The sequence below is a fragment of the Durio zibethinus genome, chromosome 17 (genome assembly GCF_047325235.1).
Source record: "Durio zibethinus cultivar Kanyao isolate XHJ-2024 chromosome 17, ASM4732523v1, whole genome shotgun sequence".
NCBI lineage: Eukaryota > Viridiplantae > Streptophyta > Magnoliopsida > Malvales > Malvaceae > Durio > Durio zibethinus.
The window spans coordinates 17788251-17810417 of record NC_143178.1 but is presented as its reverse complement, the minus strand read 5'-3'; the positions used below and the strand labels follow the sequence as shown (position 1 = coordinate 17810417).

The 22167-nt window shown below is 27.9% G+C and overlaps 1 protein-coding gene across 1 annotated transcript; it reads right to left on the bottom strand.

Annotated features, from left to right (window-relative positions):
* Positions 1-3049: 3049 nt before the first annotated feature.
* Positions 3050-5653, bottom strand: LOC111288951 (dof zinc finger protein DOF5.6). Its single transcript, XM_022879872.2, is given in 3 exon segments — positions 3050-3962; positions 3965-4783; positions 5282-5653. Coding segments are annotated over 3 exon segments (945 nt in total). The 5' UTR covers positions 5333-5653; the 3' UTR covers positions 3050-3887.
* Between the last annotated feature and the right edge of the window lie 16514 nt (positions 5654-22167).

The following is a 22167-nucleotide window of genomic DNA, read 5'->3' as shown; positions in this document are numbered from 1 at the left end:
TGAGTTTTGTTAACTTAGAGAATGTAAGATTTTTGTATTTGGTTCACAGGAATGTAAAATTACCTAAAACAATCTTTTACTATATTGTCTTTGTTAACATGTGATATGTGAATAGCACATTGTCTTCATTGAAAGTAAATAATTATGAAATATAATTTTATATATTTTCAACAAATATAATCTTACAATTCTAATTGCTATCCTAACGTTGATTGTCACTATGCAGAGAAAACAATCAAATTGACAAATATGAAATAATATTAAGCAAATGTATTTTATATTTTATATATAATAACATTAAGTAAAGATATTTTATGTTTTATTTTTTATATTTTCAAAAAAGATTGCATTTGTTATCTTTCAAAAATCATCTTTTCAACAAAAATTATGTTTTTATCTTAGAAATGTTGTTTTTACTGAATTCTCAAAATATAATTTGTCATGTTTTCAACAAAGATTGTATTTTTATCTTAGAAACATCCTTTTTATTGAATTTTAAAAAATATTTTGTTTTATATTTTCAACAAAAACTATATTTTTATCTTAAAAACATCATCTTTTCAACAAAAGATTGCATTTCTATCTTAAAGACGTTCTCTTTGTTCAATTATAGAAAATATACTTTTTCATGTTTTCAACATAAACTATGTTTTTATCTTAGAAATATCATCTTTTCAATAAAAACTGTGTTTTCTATCTTAGAAATGTTGTCTTTGTTAAATTTTGAAAAAAAAAATTTTTCATGTTTACAACTAAAACTACATTTTTATCTTAGAAATGTTATCTTTTTCAACAAAAACTATGTTTCTTTTATCTTTAAAATGTTGTCTTTACTAAATTCGGAAAAAAAAATTTTGTATTTTTAACAAAAATCATGTTTTTTATTTTAGAAACGTTATTTTTATTAAATTATGAAAAATAATTTTTTTTCTTTTCAATAAAGATCATGTTTTTAATCATAACTTTTGTGAGGATTTTAGTAGCATTTTGTTAAAAACGTAATCTTTGTTTAAAATATATTAAGAAAACAATATTTTCATAATATTTTCTAAAATATTACGACATTTCTAAGGTAAATAACGTTGTTTATATGATATAAAAATGCAATCAAGTTAAGGAAAATTGAGAAAAAAATTTTATTTTCCTTCTAAAATTTTAGAAAATCTCAAGATGAAAAGAGTTTTTTATTTCCCCTACTTTCTCACTTCTTGACATTATTGGAAATTTATAAAAAAAAATAGTAATCACATTCCTGCTAACCAAATCAGGAATCAAATTACAAAAAGGTAAGATTCTTGGAGGAAAAATTACTTTGAACCAAACGCCCCTTAAAGGATATATCTTACCCTGTTAACCACACTTGTAAAGTTTAAAAGCTCTACTAACAATGGATGAAATAATTTATCAAATAGTACTATGTTATAATTATACATATTAGCTAAAATAAATGCAATTTTTAATTTCAAATGTATAATTTTATTATCATATGATTTAAAATAAGGGATATAAAAGAGATTATTGATATACAGAGTAAATTGTATAATCCATTATCATTATAGATATTATTTAGAATAATTTTGAAATTAAAAATAACACATTTATTTTTTCTTTTTGATTTAAAATAAATGTGGTGCTTTGAATTTCAAATTTATACTCTTATCATGTGATTTAGATTAGCTTGACTAATGGCCATAATATAAGATTTTACTTAACACTAAGTCTATATTGTCTTTCTTAATTCTCCTTTAAAAAAAAAAGAAAAGAAAAGACTCTTTATTTTACTATAAAGAATTACAAAGAAAAGTATATATTTATATATATATATATTTAAATATATGTATATATTAATATATTAAGATTTATACAGTATAATAAAGTATCATGTATGTTAATGTGTTAAGAATTGCATCTTTACTTTGAAGTTTTTATTAATTTAGTTCTGTACATTATGTTTAAAATTTAGAAATCTTAAGCATAATTAAGTAATTAATTAACTAAATCTCAACTATAATTAATTAATTTCATAATTAATTTTATTACTATATATTCATTACACTTGATAATTAAACCTTTTAAATAAATTTGTAAGATAGAATTTAATTTTCTAAACCCAACGGGTGCTACTAGAACACTAAGTCTGCTTGGAGGGCATTCAATTCTCCTATTATAATTTTGTTCTAGAACACTTTATCAAGTCATGAAATTTGAATACCGAGCCAAAGGCATTCAAATGTCTTAATATAAAATCATATTAGAAGACTTTCCATTCATAATATTCGAATAAATTATTATACATTTTCATAAATGGTTTAGTTTAAAATTTTCATGTTTTAATTTCATGTACTGAAAAATAAATTATTATACTTTTTAACAAATAAATTATTATACCTTTGTTAGTATAAATTTTGAAATTATATTACCGATTTAATGTATACATTTATTGTGACGAAATTAACCGTGCAAAGCATAGACATAAAAACCTAGTTAATTAACTAAGTCTCAACTATAATTAATTAATTTCATAAGTAATTTTATTACTATATTCATTACACTTGATAATCGAACTTTTTAAATAAATTTGTAATTAGATAGAATTTATTTTTTAAAAACCAACGGGTGCTACTAGAACACTAAGTCTACTTGGAGGGTATTCAATTCTCCTTTTATAATTTTATTCCAGAACACTTTTTCAAGTCATGAAATTTGAATACCGAGCCAAAGGCATTCAAACGTCTTAATATAAAATCATACTAGAAGACTTTCCATTCATAATATTCGAATGATGTTAGTCAAGTGTCCGAATTCCTCATTTCAAGTCATAACATTCAAATATTATTGGTTGAGCATTCACATGCCATAGCATAAAATTGACACGAAAGCTATTTTTTATTTTGAAATGCTTCTGATTCAAATCCTCATGCATGGACGTTTGAATGCTCAAACTGAAAGCCTTTCCAGTCTATTCTTTTAATATCTTAAATCAATTTCCTTAGTTTGGAACCTTTTCAAAACTAATATATAGCTCCAAAAACACTCGTTTCTCATTCAATTGATTACTATATTATGTTTAATCAACTAACATTTATTAAGTCCCCGAATCCAATGATGGATAATAATGACCTACGCACCAAACTGCCTTGTTCTCCTATTATTTCACTTTTTGAGTCAGTGTTTGGACCTTCTTATTCTTCCCAAATTGTCTTTGGAGCGGGACTCCCCTCCAAAGCCCATAATCGATCATAAACAATTGTATATTAAGCTCAAATCAATTTATAATCACGAGTTGTTGTTTTTATTGAATTTGTTCAATTACACTTTAAATTTCATTTTCTAAGTTATTTTTAATCTATATCAACACCAATATGCTACATATAGCACAAAGCCCAAGGAAAGCAGTCGATACTCGAGATCGAGAGCTTACTTGGCTAATTGCCATGCTCCTATTGTAGTCCTGTCAACGAGAGCAGGAGGAGAAGCCACTAAAGAATAATAGGGTCACATGCAAACTGCACGCAATTCGAAGGGGCATTTTCTGCTTCCCAGTTTCCCCTTTCTCCATGTTGGGAAAACTCCCCGAACCATTTCTCAATAATGCTAGCATTATCACACAGTGCCGACATCACTATGTAAAAGATAAAACAAGAAGCATAAATTTAATTTAAAAGAACAAAAACTGGCAAAAGCACTTTATATCTTTCTTGGTGTAACAGGAAAATCCTAGAGCATTGAATGTCTTTCGCCAGAGACAACCAATCGAAAAGAAAAAAAAAAAAAAAAAGAACATTTGTGCACTATGGTGGCCATTTTAGGAACTCCTTTAACTTTCTCATTCACAACACAGGCTGCCACCAGGATTATTTTTATGTAGTAGTTGATTACAGATTGCTTCAGACTAATGGATTTGTCGTGGAGGGTCCATAACTATTCATCATTCCGGTCCATAAATATTCATCATTCCAGTCCATGATCCCCAGTTGTTCAAGTATCCGTAATTGTCTTTCCCAGCGTCAGAACATCCTTGGTCTTGCCAATCAAGGGACAAGAGTTTTGTGTTTGGCTTCACATCGATTGCTTGTTGATCTTCGTTTGCTTCATAAGGAAGCATTAGCCTGTGGCAGGTGTCCATGAAAGTACCACAATTGCCATCAACATCAAGGGACACCCCATATGGAGAGCAAAGGACATGGAGATTTGGTGCTAGCCCATGACCCATATCCCCAAGTCCCCCAACCATTCCCAACTCACCATTCCCCATAAAATCATAGTTCCTAGAGCTCCCAACTATGGTTTCAAGCTTACTCTCCATGAAATCAATCTGCCTTGGATTTTCAAGCAGAGAATTGTATTTGCTCTCCGTGAAGTTAGTATTAGTTCCATGAGTACCAAGAATGTTATTAAGGTGAGAAAGCTGCATTTCAGGAAATGAAAGGTTAAGATCAGTGGGATTATGAGAAGATGATCCAGGCTTGTTGTTGGCTGATCGATCATTTGATTTTTTAGTAGCAACTTTCTTGTTCTTTCTACAGCCTCCACCAACAGGAATGTTCCTTAGCGTCCCTCCTTTGGTCCAGTACCTCCTACAAGTCTTGCAAAAGTACCTCGGCTGGGAGAGACTGTAATTGTTATAATAGCAAAATTTGGTGTGCGTGGAATGACACCTGGGGCACTTGAGAGTTTGATCGTGTTGGGGTCTTAGACTCCTTTCTATCAATGGCCTTGAGCATGTGAGCATATCCCCAGATGGGGATGAAGAATCCATTCCAGACACCTCGTGAATCGTTCCCTAAACATGGAAAACAAGCAAGTAGTGGAAAATGCGTCAGAATTGTTAATTCAATTTTCAAACCGGTAATTTATAATGTTAACAGCCACTAGACATTCTTTGTCCTTTTTCAGGCAGCAGATAATGCAATGACTAGATATTCCTTTATCCTTTTCTTATATCCGTCTTGATTATCTGAATGCAAAAAATACTAACTATATTACTAGTATATCAGAGAAGTACAATAATGTGTTTTCATTACTTCCCCGCACATTCTTCTTGCTGCTTCTTTCTTTCATATTAGTCCAAAATCTTTCATGCCATTTCAGCGTTCAAACACAAATCAAATTCCTGTAATTAACATTGTTTCAAATGCATGGAGTCATTGTCATTGGAGCTAAATATCTCCCTAAGCATAACGATGATGAAGAGAAAGAAAGATACCTTATAATAAGACTTAATATAGCTACCTTATAATAAGACTTAATATAGCTTTGAAAATGCATGGAACAGGCATACCTGCAGCCAGTCAGATGAATCCAAGCAAACTTGGAGAGAAGCAAGACCCATTAAACAAAAAAAGTACCCAACAGAGACAGAATAACCAAATGTGCAAAGGAAAAAATGATATCTGCTCACTCTTTCTCTTCACTAACACTTCATTCAATTCTAAATATGCCACCCAAACCTATAGAAAAAGGGAGAGAGAGCACATAGGTAGAAGAAGAGAGAAGAGACTGTTGGGGGAAATCAGAAATGGAATGGTTTGTCAGCCAAGGAAAGGAGGCTGTGAATAAGAAGGAAGAAAAAGGCATGAGTACACAGACAGAGTCCATTCCATTCCAAGGGGTCGGTGAGCTAAAACAATATATTTTATGGGCCACCACAATGCTGTCCAATCTAAGGACACGGGGCCCGCTTATTAGCACCTTGACTAACACTCAGCTAGAAAATTCAAGGGCCGTGATGTCACCATGGCCGTCCTGTTGGGACAACCTGAGCCGTGGGATCATTGGTTAGAGTACGTAAAAAATACAGGCGTAGGCGTCACACTAAAAGCACAGACTCGTGTTTGACCTGACCAACCCACAAGAGGAGAGGAGAGAATAAAAATTTTGTGGGTTTTTCGATAAAGAAGAGAAGGGCATACCGAAAGTGCATACTCCAGTTACGGGCCCAAAAACCAGTGGGGGCCCCACTCACTCTCCTCCTGCAAGCAAAGGATCGATTCTGCTGACCCCACTCCACCTTGTCACGTGCCTCCCTCCTAATGGCTAAATGTATAATTAAGGGTCTAATCCGACGGCAACAAAAAAATCTTCGACGTATGTGGACTTTTTTAATATTTTATTATTAAATAAGTTAATATAGTAAAAAGTTCGAATTTAAATTCAAGATCAAATTCAATTTTTAATTTTCGATTTGATACTCGATTTGAATTCGATGAGTTTTATTTTTTTAACTTGAATTCGATTCGTGATCAAAATCGAGTTATTCAAACTCGTTTGATTAAGCTCAATTAATATATAAAAATAAGTTCGATTTGTATAACTAACAAGAGTTAGATTATTTATACTCGAGCTTAAACTCGAATTCGAAATATTTTATTAATTAAAATAATAAAAATATATTTAAATATAAAAGCTCTATTAAGCTCGTGAGTTACTCGAGTCAGGCATAAGAATATTCGAACTTGACTCGATCGATGAGTCTAATTACTTGAGCTCGAACTCGACTTGATAATAATCGAACCGAATTCAAATTTTATTCGAATCGAACCTGAATAACTTACAAATATTAATGTATCATTTACACCCTTATATATAATACGACTCTGTTACCCTCAGACTAATTTGAGTAAATTTTACCTATCATCTTTGAATTATGTCCGTAATTTCATACAAATCAATGATTTTAATTTGTTTTTTTAAATTATTGAAATTTGTTAGATATATTAGATTTGATCATTTGATAAATTTTATCTAATTAATTGATAAAAAATGACATGATTATTATGTCAATATAACATCATTTGTACCATCAATTAATTAAATACCTATAATATGAGAAAAAAAAATTTCATTGTGATTTTCTCTCTCTCTCTGAGGTTTCACTCTCTCACTACTCTCTTCCAAAAGAAAATCTAGCCACCACCGTAGGCCACCATCTTCCACCACTCGATGATCCGCTATCCTTCGTCGCTTGTCCGACGTCCTTTCATTATCAAAATTTATTTTCAAACTCTATTTAATCTATTTTTTTTCCTTCTTTGAGTTGGATTCTGATAAAAAGAGTTTGATTAATGTAGATCCAATTAGAAACCCAATTGCTATTTTCTTCTAAAACTGCATTTCGTGTGATTCTCTTTAGGGAAAAGGGTAGTGAGAGAGAGAAAAAAATCAAAATGAAAATTTTTTTTATAAATTATAAGTATTTAATTAGTTAATTGATAGAGGTTTGACATTGACACGTTAGGTATATCATTTTTCTATCAATTAATTTGAATGAAATTTATCAAATGATCAAATCTAATATATGTAAACTTCAATGATTTTAACGAAATAAATAAAAATTTAATGATCTAATTAAAATTATAGTTTTCATTGAAATGCAAAAATAACAAAACAATAAATTTGACATCAAATCCCGGTTTAACCAACAAGTTTTGGGTTGAGCGATTTGTTGATATAATCTCAAGACTGAATTATCATTGTCTTATATTAAACCACGCTACCAAGTCATACCCAAAGGCGTGATTTGTTTTATTATTTTTTTGGATAGAAATTTGATTATTTTGAGTTGTCTCCAATGATTGCTTCAATGTAGAGGTAGCAAAATCGTAGAATTGAGTTAGGTTTGAATTAGATTATTTTAAGTTGGTAATTTTAGATTAAGAAAAAAATAAAATTATTTCAGGTTTAGATCAAAATAAATTCAATTCATTTAAAAGTTACTTTTAATTTGAATTAGTTTAAGTTGGAATCATTTCAAGTTCATAATATTTTGGGTTACTTTATGTTTTGTAATTCATTATAATAAAAAGATTAAGAGAGAATTTAATTGAATTGACTTTTTTTTATTGGACAAAAAAATTGAATTTTACTTTTTGAATAAGAAAATTATGTATATTAATTGTTAAGTCAAGTGCTTGAATGTTTTGCTTCAATTAACTTAAATGTCTGAGAGAGGATTAAATTAAGACTTAAAAGTTTCTTCAATGAATTGCTAGAAATACTAACTTAAATTTCCAAAAAAATTGATTATATATCCTTTTAGATATTTTTGGATTCATTAAAAATACTACGTATAAAATATTCTAATATATTATTCAAAAAATTAAGAATTAAAAATACTATAAATCTATAATAATAGATTAGTACAACAAATATCCAATGTCTGTCAGAATTTCAACATAAAAGAAAAATTGCAAATTCGATACCATTAATGTGCAACAAAAAGTTCAGCCTTCAATAAACTTCAGAATAAAATTGCTCCTTCAGAACATAATCTAAAGTAATATGTATTAAAATTCATTTAAAACATATGCATATATATCTTTTATCTGTATATGTAAAAATATAAACTCTAAAAATACTAGAAGTAATTAACTTAAATACTTTTTTATATCAATTTATATTATGTACTTATATTTATTATTTTTAATTATATTAATATTTTATAAAAATTAAATTATACTTTATTTAATTTTGAATAATTTGAATTTAAAATCATGTCAAATTTAGATGAAGAAATGAAATTATTGATTTTTTATCAAATAAAATTAGCCTAATTTAAATTTGAATAGGCCGAACAAATATATTTGATTAGGTAAAATTTTGCTAACTAAATTCATCATCAAGTTAACCCCTGTCCGCGAAAATTAAGTGCAACCTACAATTACAAGATAGAGAGATAGAATGCATACTTTATCAAGATACGCAGTTCAAATGAAAATTCCCTGGTGAGGCGGCTTTGCTTCTTGGATTAAAAAACCAGACAAATATTGAATGCAACACTTAATGCCTTAGCCGAACGTCGGATGCTTTGGGCAGCCAACAGTAAGTAGCCTGAGGATCACGCGTCGCCAGGAGGGCTCAAAAAACCGCCAGGTGAATAAAGTGCCCTATTTGCCCACGTTTTACCGTACATCTGGCAGTTCCTCGAAGCAAGGGCTGTGGATCAGTTCGCCATGGCCCACTCTAAAAAATCATCATTAATTTTCCTTTAGGTTCCAAGTTTTAGCGTTAGAAACGATGATCTTCCGATGATACCCTAATGTCCTTTTTTTTCTTTCCTCTTCCCCTTTAATTTCCAACAAGAAAATGAAGGTTTCAGGTAGATTATAATATATATATTTATATCATATTTATATTATATTAAAAATGTGTAAAATAAAAAATTAATATGTTAATTATAAATATATTTTTTTAATTTTTTTAATATATATAATTTTATTAAAATTTTAAATTATATTTATTATTATTTTTATATTATATTATTGTTTCTTTTTTTTTTTTTGTTAATTTTCAAGCTTTCATAGTCAAACTAAAGTTGATGGGTCAATTTGCCGCTTTGAATTTAGATTAAAAACTTTTTGAGATACCAATTATTTTAATGTTTTTGCTTCAAATTGATAACGTAAGTTAAGATTTTTTTTTATTTTATCATAAACTTTCAATATTGCAAATTCATACTAAAAATAAATTGATATATATAATGAAACTTTTAATTCAATTATTATTATTATTATTGAAGTTTAAATAAAATAAGAAATATTATATAACGCAAATTTTCAATTAAATTGTTAATATAAACTTTTAAGTGAATTTGATTAAAAAAAAAAACAGGTTTTATTGCTAAATTCAGTTAATTAGCACACGTTGCTTCAAAATTATTCCTCTTTATAGAAGTAATTATCTACCAACAAAGACAGGTGAAAAATCAAGCTTCAGCTTCACGATACCGCCACACAACATCTTGAATCCGTTCATACAAACCTGATTGTTTTTATGTTCTTTATTTTCTTTTAAAAGATCAGCCTAAAGTTCAGCAAAAGACATATTAATTCATCTATCTCATATAATTAAAAGTTCAATTTTTGTCACTTTAAAATTAAAATCTAGAGTCTTTCTTTTCTTTTCTTTTTCTCCTCCTTTACCTTTTGAAAACTCAAAATCTTTTGATATTCGGATTTGTAAACAAGATTGCTACACGAACACCCTATTACAAAAGACAGGAACAATATGATCTTATCTTTGTTTAGCTTCAAAGGTGAACTTAAAAATAAAACGAGGGATCCATTGAGGAATGTCCAAAAGCAGATATTTAGTGAAAAACTTCAAATTTTAAATTGAAACCTGTTGGCCTTTATAGCTTTAGCCATGTACCAAATTATATACAGAATCAAGCAAATTTCATGAGGTGGGGAGGGGAGGATGGCATTGGCATCGATAGTGATGGATCTAAATTCTTTTTGAAATATTTATTTATAATATGTATAAAAATTATTAATAGATTTATTAATTTTATTGATATACAAGATACATATGAGAAAATTTTAGAGGTATTCAGAATTTTTTTATTTTTTTTATTTTTAAGTGATTATGAAAAATTTTAAGATATTCAAAAAAAATTTTTGATTTTTTAATTTTGAAGTATTTATAATTATTTTATTTCAACGGATAGATCCGCACGTGGGCATTGAAAATGGCATGGCATCCAGGTTGATAAATTCATAAGAATCTGGAGTGGCCCTCAGCATGACGAATGATGAGAGTGGATTATGGTCAAACAATCAAATCTCGTAAAGAGTGCAGTCCATCTGGGTTGTCTTAGTGCCTCGCTTGGAGGGAAGGACAACGAGGTCCTACCATTGCTCTCCTACGCTTTTTCAGGCCACAAGGAACATGATGCACCCCAGCATCAGGTCCCTGATAAAGTGGGTTTTTCGGGACCATGATTGCATGGGAACAAACAACTAAAAGGGCTTCTGCAATTGACTCTTGATCCAACGGCGGGGTTGCTTTTGATTAAGCAATAACAGCTAGGAGCAGTTGTCAAAGTTTGTGAGAGATTTTAGGTTTTAGTACGAAACAAAGAGGATAACATAAAAGAAAGAACTAAGATTCCAATGAAGATGAAGATAATTTAAGTTTGTGCGATGTACGTCTAGGATTCATGAAGGATGAAATTAATGGACTAAGGCTGCATTTGGATATGGATGGTGCTGAAAATGCTAATAATTTAAAATATGGTGTATTTTATATTGGATAAAATAATTTAATTATTAGTAAATAAATTTAATTTTTATATTAATTTTATTTATATTTTAAATAATTATATTTGAATAAAAATAATTATTATGTAATAAATAATTATAATAATTTGAATATAAATATATGATTATTCATATAAGTTATAATTATGTAAATAATAATAATTATTTGAATAAAAATTTTATATTTATTCATTTATTATAAATAAATATTTCAGTATAACTAATTTCACTATTTTTGTTTGAAAATTTTGAGATTTTATTATATCTTAAAGATATAATTACCATTAAAAAAGTATTTTTTACATCTCAAAGTCAATTTTTTTTTATTTCTATAATCTTATTTATTTTTAGATAAATTACATATAACTAACCTGTGGTTAGAGTCAAAATAAATTTGCCCCATGATATTTAAAATGTAACACTTAACCTCCTTGTATTTTACTCCATTAACATTATCTTTAGCTTCATTAAATTTAACTTCCTTTCCTTTCTTCTTCTAACTTTACCCATCAAGCCATAATTCACCTTTCATCACCATCCTCTCAAGCTTTCTCCCATTCCCTCTTCGAACTTTACCCACTAAGCCACCACTCATTTACATCTCTTCCATACTATAAAATATTTTTACAAATATATGGGAAAACTGCCATCATGCTAAGCAAATTGAATAAAATCTTTTTTTCCCTTTTTCATTTCCCTTCTTTTTCATTTTGCAAATTCGATAATGGCCAACAACTAGATACCATCCATTGAATCTCATTTTTCATAATTTATTCTTCTAATTATCTTACCCGCCTCTATCTTTCTTCAAACATGAAAACTCAAAAAAAATTTTTTAATTGAATCCAATGCATTAATAAATTTTCAATTAAAAAACAAAGCCAAATTGAAAGGGATGGGTTCAATTCTAATACTCTCACCATTGAAATCAAGAAGTAGCAATGTATTGCTTAATTGTGTCATTATCTCTATTTTCACCAAACTCAATTACTTTAATTTTCAATGGATCATTGAATTGGGTTTTGAACTTTTTTTTTTTTTTTTTTTTTTTTCAGACAATAAGATATGTTTAATATGCATTTTGTTGCTACAAAAATGAAAAGATTCAAAAAAGATGTCACAAATAAAGAAATGGATTAGAATTTAGAATTTCATGACAAATCCATATGGTATGGTTTTGGTTAACCAAAATTTAAAAGAAAAATAAGTTGCAAAGTTTAAAGGTAGAAAAGGAGTAAGATACGTTTATGAAAGTTGGAAACAATGAAAAAAAAGATGAAAAAAAAGATGGAGAACTTCATTTATCTGATTTTAAAGAGAAAGAATGAATTGATGATGAAGAAGAAGGAAAAAACCAAAAAATAAAAAAAAAACAAAAAAAGTAATGATTTTATGTTAAAAAAAAAAACAAATTATAAGGTAGTTAAGTGTCACTTTTTAAACCTCAATAGTCATTTTCAACTTGCCTCAAACCAAAAGGTATTTATATATAATTTAATCTTTATAATTTTTCTAACAATTTAAAGGCAATTATGTGAAATTCATATTTTGTATGAGAAAAATACAAGGAAAAGAATTTGGTAAAACCAACTTTTGAAACATGCATGGAAAGTTCAAATATCCAAATGATTTTTTATTTTCATTTTGCATCAAAAGAAAATTGTAAAAGTGTCGCAAATTTGTTGGTGTTCAAGTATGCAACTAATTCGTTGTTTCATCTTGTTACATGAATTTAGTTTCATGATTACTTTTACATGGCTTTGGTTGAAATTTGTTAATTGATAATTCCAAAAGTTCGATTGGAATGGATTTGAAATTCTAGCAGGTGATAGTGCAAAATTATTGAAATGGATTAAAAAAATGGTTTTGAATATAAAAAAAGTTATATACTTTTTCATTATTGAATTTTCTAGTCAAAATAGAATAACGGGAAAGCATAAGGATTTTATAACAAAATTACTATTCATATATAAATAGTAAAATTTTTTGTTGAAATGTGTTACATGATGATCATAAGTTTAAACCAAATGATGCTATTTCATGCAAAATGATTTTTTGGAATAATGTTTCATGACTTGTTTTGGCACGGTGATTTTGATATAAACATATTGACCACAAATGACTGTGAAAGCATTTCAAATTAGAATTAAATATACTAAGGACTCCTATTGTACATAGGCATATTGGTCTTGTGAATAAAATTTGAATTTATTATGTATCTAAAATGTTATGACCAATTAAAAGTGGTAAATGATAGAGATATATATATTTAGGTTGCACAATGGTGGAGAAATAAAGTTTTGATAAAATTTTGAAGTCAAGTTTGGAGTTTTTCAATATCCATGAGCTCGAAATTGGCAATTGACCAATTAATATGTACATTGAAAACTCATATCATAATGTTCAAATCCAAGAATATGCCCATTAGACACAAAAAAATAGACTCTCCACCAATCTTTTTTTTTTTTTTTTATCTAGGTGCGATTGGCTACCTATGTGAATTTATCCTTTTTAAAGTTGTACTAAAATTAAACTAAGGGTCCCTAAAAAGAATAGGTTATGATATACATCAATAGAACTAAATTTGAGAGTCGAGTACATGTAGGGAAAGTTTTAGCACCCCTATAGTGCTCAAAATTGGTACCAAATTAATCAATTATTATCTTATCTAAACCTTAATCAAAAATAGTTTTTTATTGGTTTTGATATTTAAATATTAGAAAAAAATCTGTAGGCTTTCACCAACAAGCAAGAGTATTCAAGATAAACTCATTGTTTACTTAAAAAGTCTTCATCATCGAATTCATTAAATATCTTATTAAAAATAAAATCTCAATTCCTTTTATTTATTTGCAAAATATTGTCATACAAAATACTATCAAAATATCATAGAAAAATATCATGTAATGATATCATAATTAAAACATGCAAAGATCATGCAAAAATAAATCATAATAAATAATGCAAATAATTAAATTCCATGCAAAATATCATGTAAAAATATCATAATAAATCATGCAAACAAATATAACAAAAATATAATAATAAAAATCCTACCAAAGTGCCTCTTTTTTTTTTCTTTTTCGTTTTCTTGTCACTTTTAATTCAATCATAGTTAAAAGTACTAAAACATTAAAAAATAAAAGAGAAAATAAAAAAAATAAAAAAAGAAGACTTGTGATTTGGTTAGGTCAGGAAGTGGGTCAAATGGGTATAGACGCGAGTTGAGCATCCTCCAAATAATGTTGTTTGCTCTTAGTATTTAAGCTAAAAAACCAAAACCTTGAAAAATTCTTTCTCATTTCTCTCTCAAGTCTAAAAATTTTTCCCTTGAAACTTAAAGCTCTTTGCTGCTTGATGATTCAAATTGTCTCTATTACTTCTTGATTTTTTGATTGTCGGTGATTTCTGACTAAGAATTGAGCTCTTTATATAAGGATTGAATCCATTTTCAATTAAAAAAATTTTAATGCCAACTATATCTATCAAGATACTGCCAAAATTTCTTTTTCTTTTTGTAGAAACTTGATTCTCAAGAAATACCAAAATCAAACTCAACCTTTAAATTTCAAATTTAAATAACTTTAAAAAATCAAAATTTATATTCTTTTTCCCAAATAACAAAACATAAATAAAATAAAAAAACACTTTTGGAACTTTAAATTTGGGCATAAAATGGCTTTTAAAATCCAGTATCAAAATGCAATTCGAGACCTAATAATATAAAAAAAAACTGCTAAATAGAATTGAGTGTCTATAACTGCCCTTCTTTGCACATTTTTTATGAAATAAGAATTGTGCAAAGACATAGACACCCATTACATTCGAATCTGACTTAAAATAAAATGAAAAAAAATTCTCATTTGAAATAAAAATTTATAATTTGCACACTTTTCAAAAGTTCGTAACTTGAAATTCAAAAGTTCACAATTTGAAATTCAAGGATTCATAATTAAATTCAAAGTTTTGCAAGATTTCAAATATTCGCAAGTTCTCAAAGCAAGAATTGAAAGATATGCAAGAATTGAAAGATTCATAAAAAGTCAAAGGTTCGCAAGATTCAAGATTCGTAAAGATTCGCAAAAGATTCAAAGATTCAGAAAATGTTCAAGATTCACAAGGATTCAAACGTTCACAAAAGATTCAAGATTCGTAAAGATTCAAAGGTTCACAAAAAGATTCAAGATTCGTAAATGTCATAACAATTTTAGGGACTACTAAATAAATTTGAAAACAAATGAATGAAGTTGCCATCAATCTTTTTTAGCTAAGTGTGATTGACCGCCTATTAAAACTTATCCTTTAATAAAAATTTTAAAATTAATTAAAATTTATTAAAAAGATAATTTTTAGGTCTGCAAAAAACTATTTGGGTTTGGGAGTCAGTTACGCGTGAGGAAGGATTAGCACCCTCACAGCGCTGGTTTAAAATGGTACCAATTAATTATGTGTTATCTTTCAATATTGATTAAAATGGTCTTAATTTTGGTATCTAAAGATTAATTTTCCTAGTTTATTTAAAAACATATATCTAATTTTTAGTAAGCTTGAAAAATAAATAAGAACTTTATATTGAAAAATTATTAAAAATATTCCAATACTCTGGCAATATTAAAAGGAACCATTTTACCTAAGAAATTTTTAAGAATCACTACTTGGAATTCTCAAAATTTCTATCATTGATGGTTTATATTTATTTTCATAAAATATGATATATATAATTTTAAAAATAAATAGTATTTTCTAAATCTCATTTTTATGCCATTTTGAAAACGAGAAATCTTTATCGAAAATCAATTTAAATGCTTCAATACATTGGTGGCATTTTAGATAGATTTTCTTACCTAAAGATTCCTAAAGAATCACTACGCAGATTTATTTAGGATTTGATCTTTGGAGATTTTTCGTTTATTTAAAAAAAAAATATTAAAAGTCAAGTATTAACAATATTATCCACAAATACATTTATTTCCTAAAAACACTCTTATTTATTAAGAAATCTTGTTCAAATTATACAAAATAATCATAAAATGAAAATTTTTTGTGTTGAAAAGAAACTTCTAAATATTCTAATACTTTGACAATTTTTAGAATAGTTTTCTCACATAGAAAATTCTCGGGAATTACTACTCAAACTTCACGAAGTCCCATCATCGAAACTTATCATACCTAATTTTATTATTAAATTTTCTTTTGTCTTTTTACGAGAATTGCTTGAATTAATTAAAAAATTCTATATTGAAAAGAGTTTCTAAATACTTTAATACTTTGATAACTTTTAGAAATCTTTTCTCACATAGAAAATTCTCAAGAATCACCGCTCAGACTTCTTGAGGTCCCATCATTGAAAATTTTATTTGCATTTAAAACTATGTACTATGAACAATCAAGTAGAATATGCATACGAAAAACATATTTTGATTATGTTTTAATCCTCTTTACTTATTTTCCAATTATCACTAAAAATTTTGAAAGGAACAAAGTAAATAAAAAATTTTGTTGAAAATTTTCCTATATATCCTAATACTTTGGTGATATTTTAGAAAATTTTCTCACTTAGGGATTTCTTAAAAATCTCTACTCGAATTTCCTCAGAATCTCATCCTCGAAAATTTCATTCACTTTTTCCTTTCTTTCTTAATTGATTATTTTTTAATCGAATTTTTAAACTTTAATTATATCAATTTCATTACTAAAAGAGTCATTACACATTATTATTAATATCTATCAAAATTTTAGAAAAATAGACAAATGAAACTTTTTTGTATTGAATATTTTCCTAAATACTCCATTACTTTGGTAGTATTTTTAGAAAAATATCCTCACCTAGACATTTTAGAGAATCATTACTCAAATTTCTCTAAAATATCATTCTCGAGAAATTTTATTCATTTTATTATTAATAAATTTTGCATAAATCTAACATATATGAAGAACAAATTACTCTAAGAATAAATTGGAATATAAAATTTTAAATTGCATAAAAAATCAATGATAAGCATATAGATCCACTCACAAGAAGTCTAAAAAAGGAAATTTGAATTGTAAAAGAAGTGTGCATAACTTTGAATGATGAGTCATGCATGAAAAGAGACATTATGGAGAACAAGCATATTTCAGTCATGTATTGAAACTTTTGTTCATTATTCAAGTAAAATGAAAACTTATGGCTCTTCACCATCCAATCTTAAAGTAACGTCAACTTCCCATGCAATATTTTATTTGTTTAAAGGTCATTAATTGTGATAAAAAGGGGACTTTGACAAGTCTTAAAACTACATGTCCTAGTATCTATATTTTGAAGACTTTTTCTTCTCTCTCTTTTTTTTTTTTAAATTATTGGTGGAGTTTTCTAGGCCATAATTGCCACTACCTTTCTTCTAACTAGCTGTTTTCTAAGAAACTATTCAAAACACAAACCAACCATAATACTTATAGCATCAATACATAAAAACAAGCTTGGAACTACATTAGCAATTACTTTCACATACAAAGCATTAATTAGAAAATGAAAATAGCAGTAAAAATGGACACCAATCCAATGAAACTAACAAATTTGCATCAAACAAACCAGCATACAATGGGGGTTAAGGCAGCAAACATAAAAGAAAAGAGAGCTTTGTTCATGGAAATGACAACATCCATAAAAAAGATAAAAAATGCTACCTTTCCTTTCCCTTTTTCCTTCAAAGAAATGCTTTCTTCCCACTTTTCCCCCTCTTTTTTTTGTTGGTAACTTCTTTTTTTTTTCTTCCTTCATAGCTTCCTACTCATTTTCGGTAGAATCTTCTCCTTTTCTTTTTTCTTTTTCCCTTCTCTTTCACACTACCTTTATTTGGCTAGCTTTCTTTTTTTTTTGTAGTTTTTTTCTTTTTTTTTATGTTCTCTTTTTTTTGCTAGTACCTTCCTCTCCAATCTCCTCGACAGACCCTCTTTCACTTTTCAAGAGTCAACCCGCCTCCAAAATATCTCATTCTTGGTGAATATAGACCCTTGGATGAAATCTTATCTAAGGGTTAAAACTTTTTTTTTTTCTTTTCAAGGAACCACCTTTGGCCATTGGATCAAGATCAATAAAAAATCCAATGGTCCACATTATTCTCTACAAAGGTTGGATTTTTATATCCTTTAAACCCATGAAAAGACCATTTTACCCCTAGTGTAAAGTTTTCAATATTTAGGCCATTTTCTTAGAAATCAATGTTCTCATGCTCATTTTTGAGATTTTAAAACACCAAAAATCATGAAATATTATAAAATTGAGATCTAGAAAGTTTCATAAAAATTCAAGCTCAAGAAGGCCAAATTACGAAAATATCTTTATAAGGGTATTTTCATAATTTCATACTTTTTGAGGTACAACTATGATTTCAAATGCACCAATAATAATGAAATATTATGAGATTAAGATATGAAAAGTTTCATAAAAATTCAAGCTAAGAAAGGCCAAATTACAAAAATACCCTTATAGAGGTATTTTAGTAATTTTGCGTTTCTCTAATGAAATAAAATTTTTAGTGTTTTAAAAAAATCACCAAATTTAATTTTAAACCACATTGATTCCAATTAGGTTGTGAAATTTTACAATTGATTCCAGTTCTATTCATTTTGACTAAGTTTTGTATAATTTTGATCAAAGTTGACTTTAAGGTTTACTCGTTTCATTTATTCTTTATTTTTCATACATCAATGTGAAAAGGTATCATTCATATAAATCCCATGCAAAAAAATTTGACATTAATCATGTGGGTCTCTTTTTTATTGGGCCTAAATATCGATGCATTTTATGGGTTTTTAAAGGGTTGTAAATAGGCTTGGGTTAACCATACTAAAATGTTTCAGACAAAATTCGATGTCTAAAGTTATCCCTCTTTGCATATTTCTGAGAATAAGAAATAATACAAATAAAGACAATAATTTTGTTCGAATGATGCTTTTGAGGGAGTTTTTTTTTTTAAAAAACTTGTTTGAAAATGGCTCATCCTAAACACAGGCTTTGAAACTTTTAAAAATAAAATTTTGTTTGAAAATTTCTCCCTAAACAGAGCCTTTAAAACTTTGAAAATGGCTCCCCATAAATAGAAGCTTTGAAACTTTGAAGATAGCTCCCCCTAAACAGAGGCTTTGAAATTTTGAATATGGCTCCCTCCAAACAGAGGCTTTGAAACTTTAAAATGGCTCCCCCTAAACAAAGGTTGTGAAACTTTAAAAATAGCTCCCCCTAAATAGAGGCTTTGAAACTTTGAAAATCTTGTTTCTGTTATGTTTTATTTTTTTTTTTTTGTGAATTAATAAACTTGACCATTTGTAAACAAATTTAAATGAAAACTCAATAACATTTGGAAATAAAACAAGAGATCATACCCAGAGGTCTTACAAATCTCGAAATTAAAATAGATTCAGCTCGAAAGACTTATGAATCTTGCCTAGAAGACTTACAAATTATGCCTAGAGGTCTTACAAATCTTAAAAATCTTTGAAAGCTCATCATAATAGAGGTATTTAAACTTTAAAATTTAAAATGTTTTACCTGAAGGTCTTAAAAATTATGCCCTAAGGTCTTCGAGATTATGCTCGGAGGTCTTACAAATCTAAAAAATCATTGTATGCTTTTTATGATAGAGGTGTTGAAACTTTGAAAATGGCTTCCTCTTAAATAGAGGTTTTGAATCTCTAAAAGTCTTGTTTGAAAATGGCTCATCCTAAATAGAAACTTTGAAATCTTGTTTGAAAATGGTTCCTCTTGAATAGAGGCTTTGAAACTTTAAAATCTTATTTTTCTTTTCTTTTTATTTCTTTTTATTTTAAAACTGGTTTGGAAATGACTCATGATGTTATGTTTCAAGGATTTCATAAGTTATGATTGTTTCAAAATCATTTTTCACATTCTAGTTTTTTATTTGAATGATTTTTCCTTAAAAAGAATAAAATTCAAATTTTTTTAAAGAATATATTAAACGTAATTCATGAATGCAATAAATGTAATGCAAGTATTATTAGAAACCAATATGATGCATCCAAATTGTAGTGACAAGGTTCCTTAAGTCAATCCTTTCTAATTTTTATTTTTTCTAAAATAACCAATCTCGATTTCTGTTTTGTATATTTTAAGAGCTGCTTCCTTGTGAACTGCTATGATCATTTACTGGTATCCTTATCCAACACTACTTCCAACAAGGTTTTACTGTGATTTGATGAATTTGAAAAAAGATGCTTTTCCAAATCTTCCTTTTTTTATTTTTGTTTTATTGTTTTTTTATTTTTTATCCTGTTTTGTTGTTTTTTTATCTTTTTTTGTTTTTGTTTTTGTTTTGTTTTGTTTGTTGTTGTTTTTTTTTTTCAACTTTGTTATCCTTGATTTTCAGAAAGTAATGTAAAATCTTTTACAAATATTATCAATCATTTATCATATTCCAAATTTTATGAATAGGGTAATGAATTAGCATTTCCTCTATTTGAGAAAATGAAGATTACTAAAAAGTAAGGTAAATTAGAGAAAGGTGAATATTTATTAAAGAAAGGTACAAAGATGTGTCTAGTGAGAAGTTTGAACACTAGTTTGAATAAGAAAATTGTATTCAAACAGTGAAATTCAGACAATCATGAACAATATTCCAAAATTATTTCTTTTAAAAACCTATTCCATTAATACACCTGATCCTTCTAAGTTCGTTGTATTAGACATTGCTCCCTAGTATTAGGATATTTCTTTTACATCTAAGCCACCTTTTTAAGTTTTCAACTTCGATCCTTTCTTTTGACTTAAACTACCTTTTTTAGGTTTTCAATTATGAGTCCTCATTTATTTTAATTTTTTCTTTTTACTATTTGTTACTCTTTTTTTTTAAATTTTTTTGTGTCTCTTTTTTAGGCAAAGTATTTTTTAATAGCATTTAAATTTATCGAGTTTGGCAAATCATCCCCATCCATCTTTGCCAAAATCAGTGCTTCACCTGAAAAAGCTTTTTTGACCACATATGGATCTTCTTAATTTGGCATCCATTTTCTTCGATTATCATGCTCATTTGGAAGAATTTTCTTTAAAATCAATTCTCTCTCATGGAAATGCCTAAATCAAACTTTTTTGTCATATACTCGCATCATTTTTTTTGTACAACTGACCATAGCAAAAAGCTATGAGCCTTTTTTCTTCAATAAAGTTTAGTTGCTCATAGTAATTTCAGACCTAATTCACTTCCTCTAAATTTACTTCCATTAAGATCCTTAAAAAAACAATCTACACCTCGATTGGCAGCATAACTTCCATCCTATATACAAGTGAAAAAGGAGTGGCCTTAGTAGATGTGCACAGTGATGTCCTATAAACATACAATGCGAAAGGTAACTTTTCATGCCAGTCTTTATAAGTATCAATCATTTTTTCTATTATCTTCTTAATATTTTTATTGGTAGCTCTACTGCTTTATTTATCTTTCGATGATATGGAGCTAAATTATGGTGCTTCACTTTAAACTGAGCATAAACATCCATTAACATCTTGTTATTCAATTATGAGCATTATCAGAAATAATCTTTTCTGAAAGGCCATATTGACATATTATCTTCTTTTTTATAAACTTGCATACCACTGCCCTTGTCACATTAGCATAATAAGTTATTTTGATCCATTTTATGAAATTATCAATCATTACAAAGATGAATCGATGTTTATTTGAAGCTTTTAGAGTGTTGGGTCTAATTACATCCATCCTCCACATGAAGAATGACCATAGAGGTGCAAGAACATATAAAGGGATGGGAAGAGCCTAAATTTTATTTACATAAATCTAGCATTTATGGCATTTTCTAGCATAATTGATACAATCACTTTTCATTTTCAACCAATAATAACTTGCCCTTTTGATTTGTCTAGCCATCATATGGTCATTTGTATATGCTCTACAAGTTCCTTCATGCACTTGTTGTAGTATTTTTTTGGCTTCAACAGTATTCACACATCTTAATAACATTTGATCCTGACTTTTCTTGTATAAAATTTCTCCATCAAAGAAAAATCCCATAGCCAATCTTTTGATAATTCGTTTGTCATTTTTTGGTGCATGTTTTGGGTATTGTTGGTGCTTGACATATTACATGATATCGTAGTACCAAGGCAGGCCATCAATCT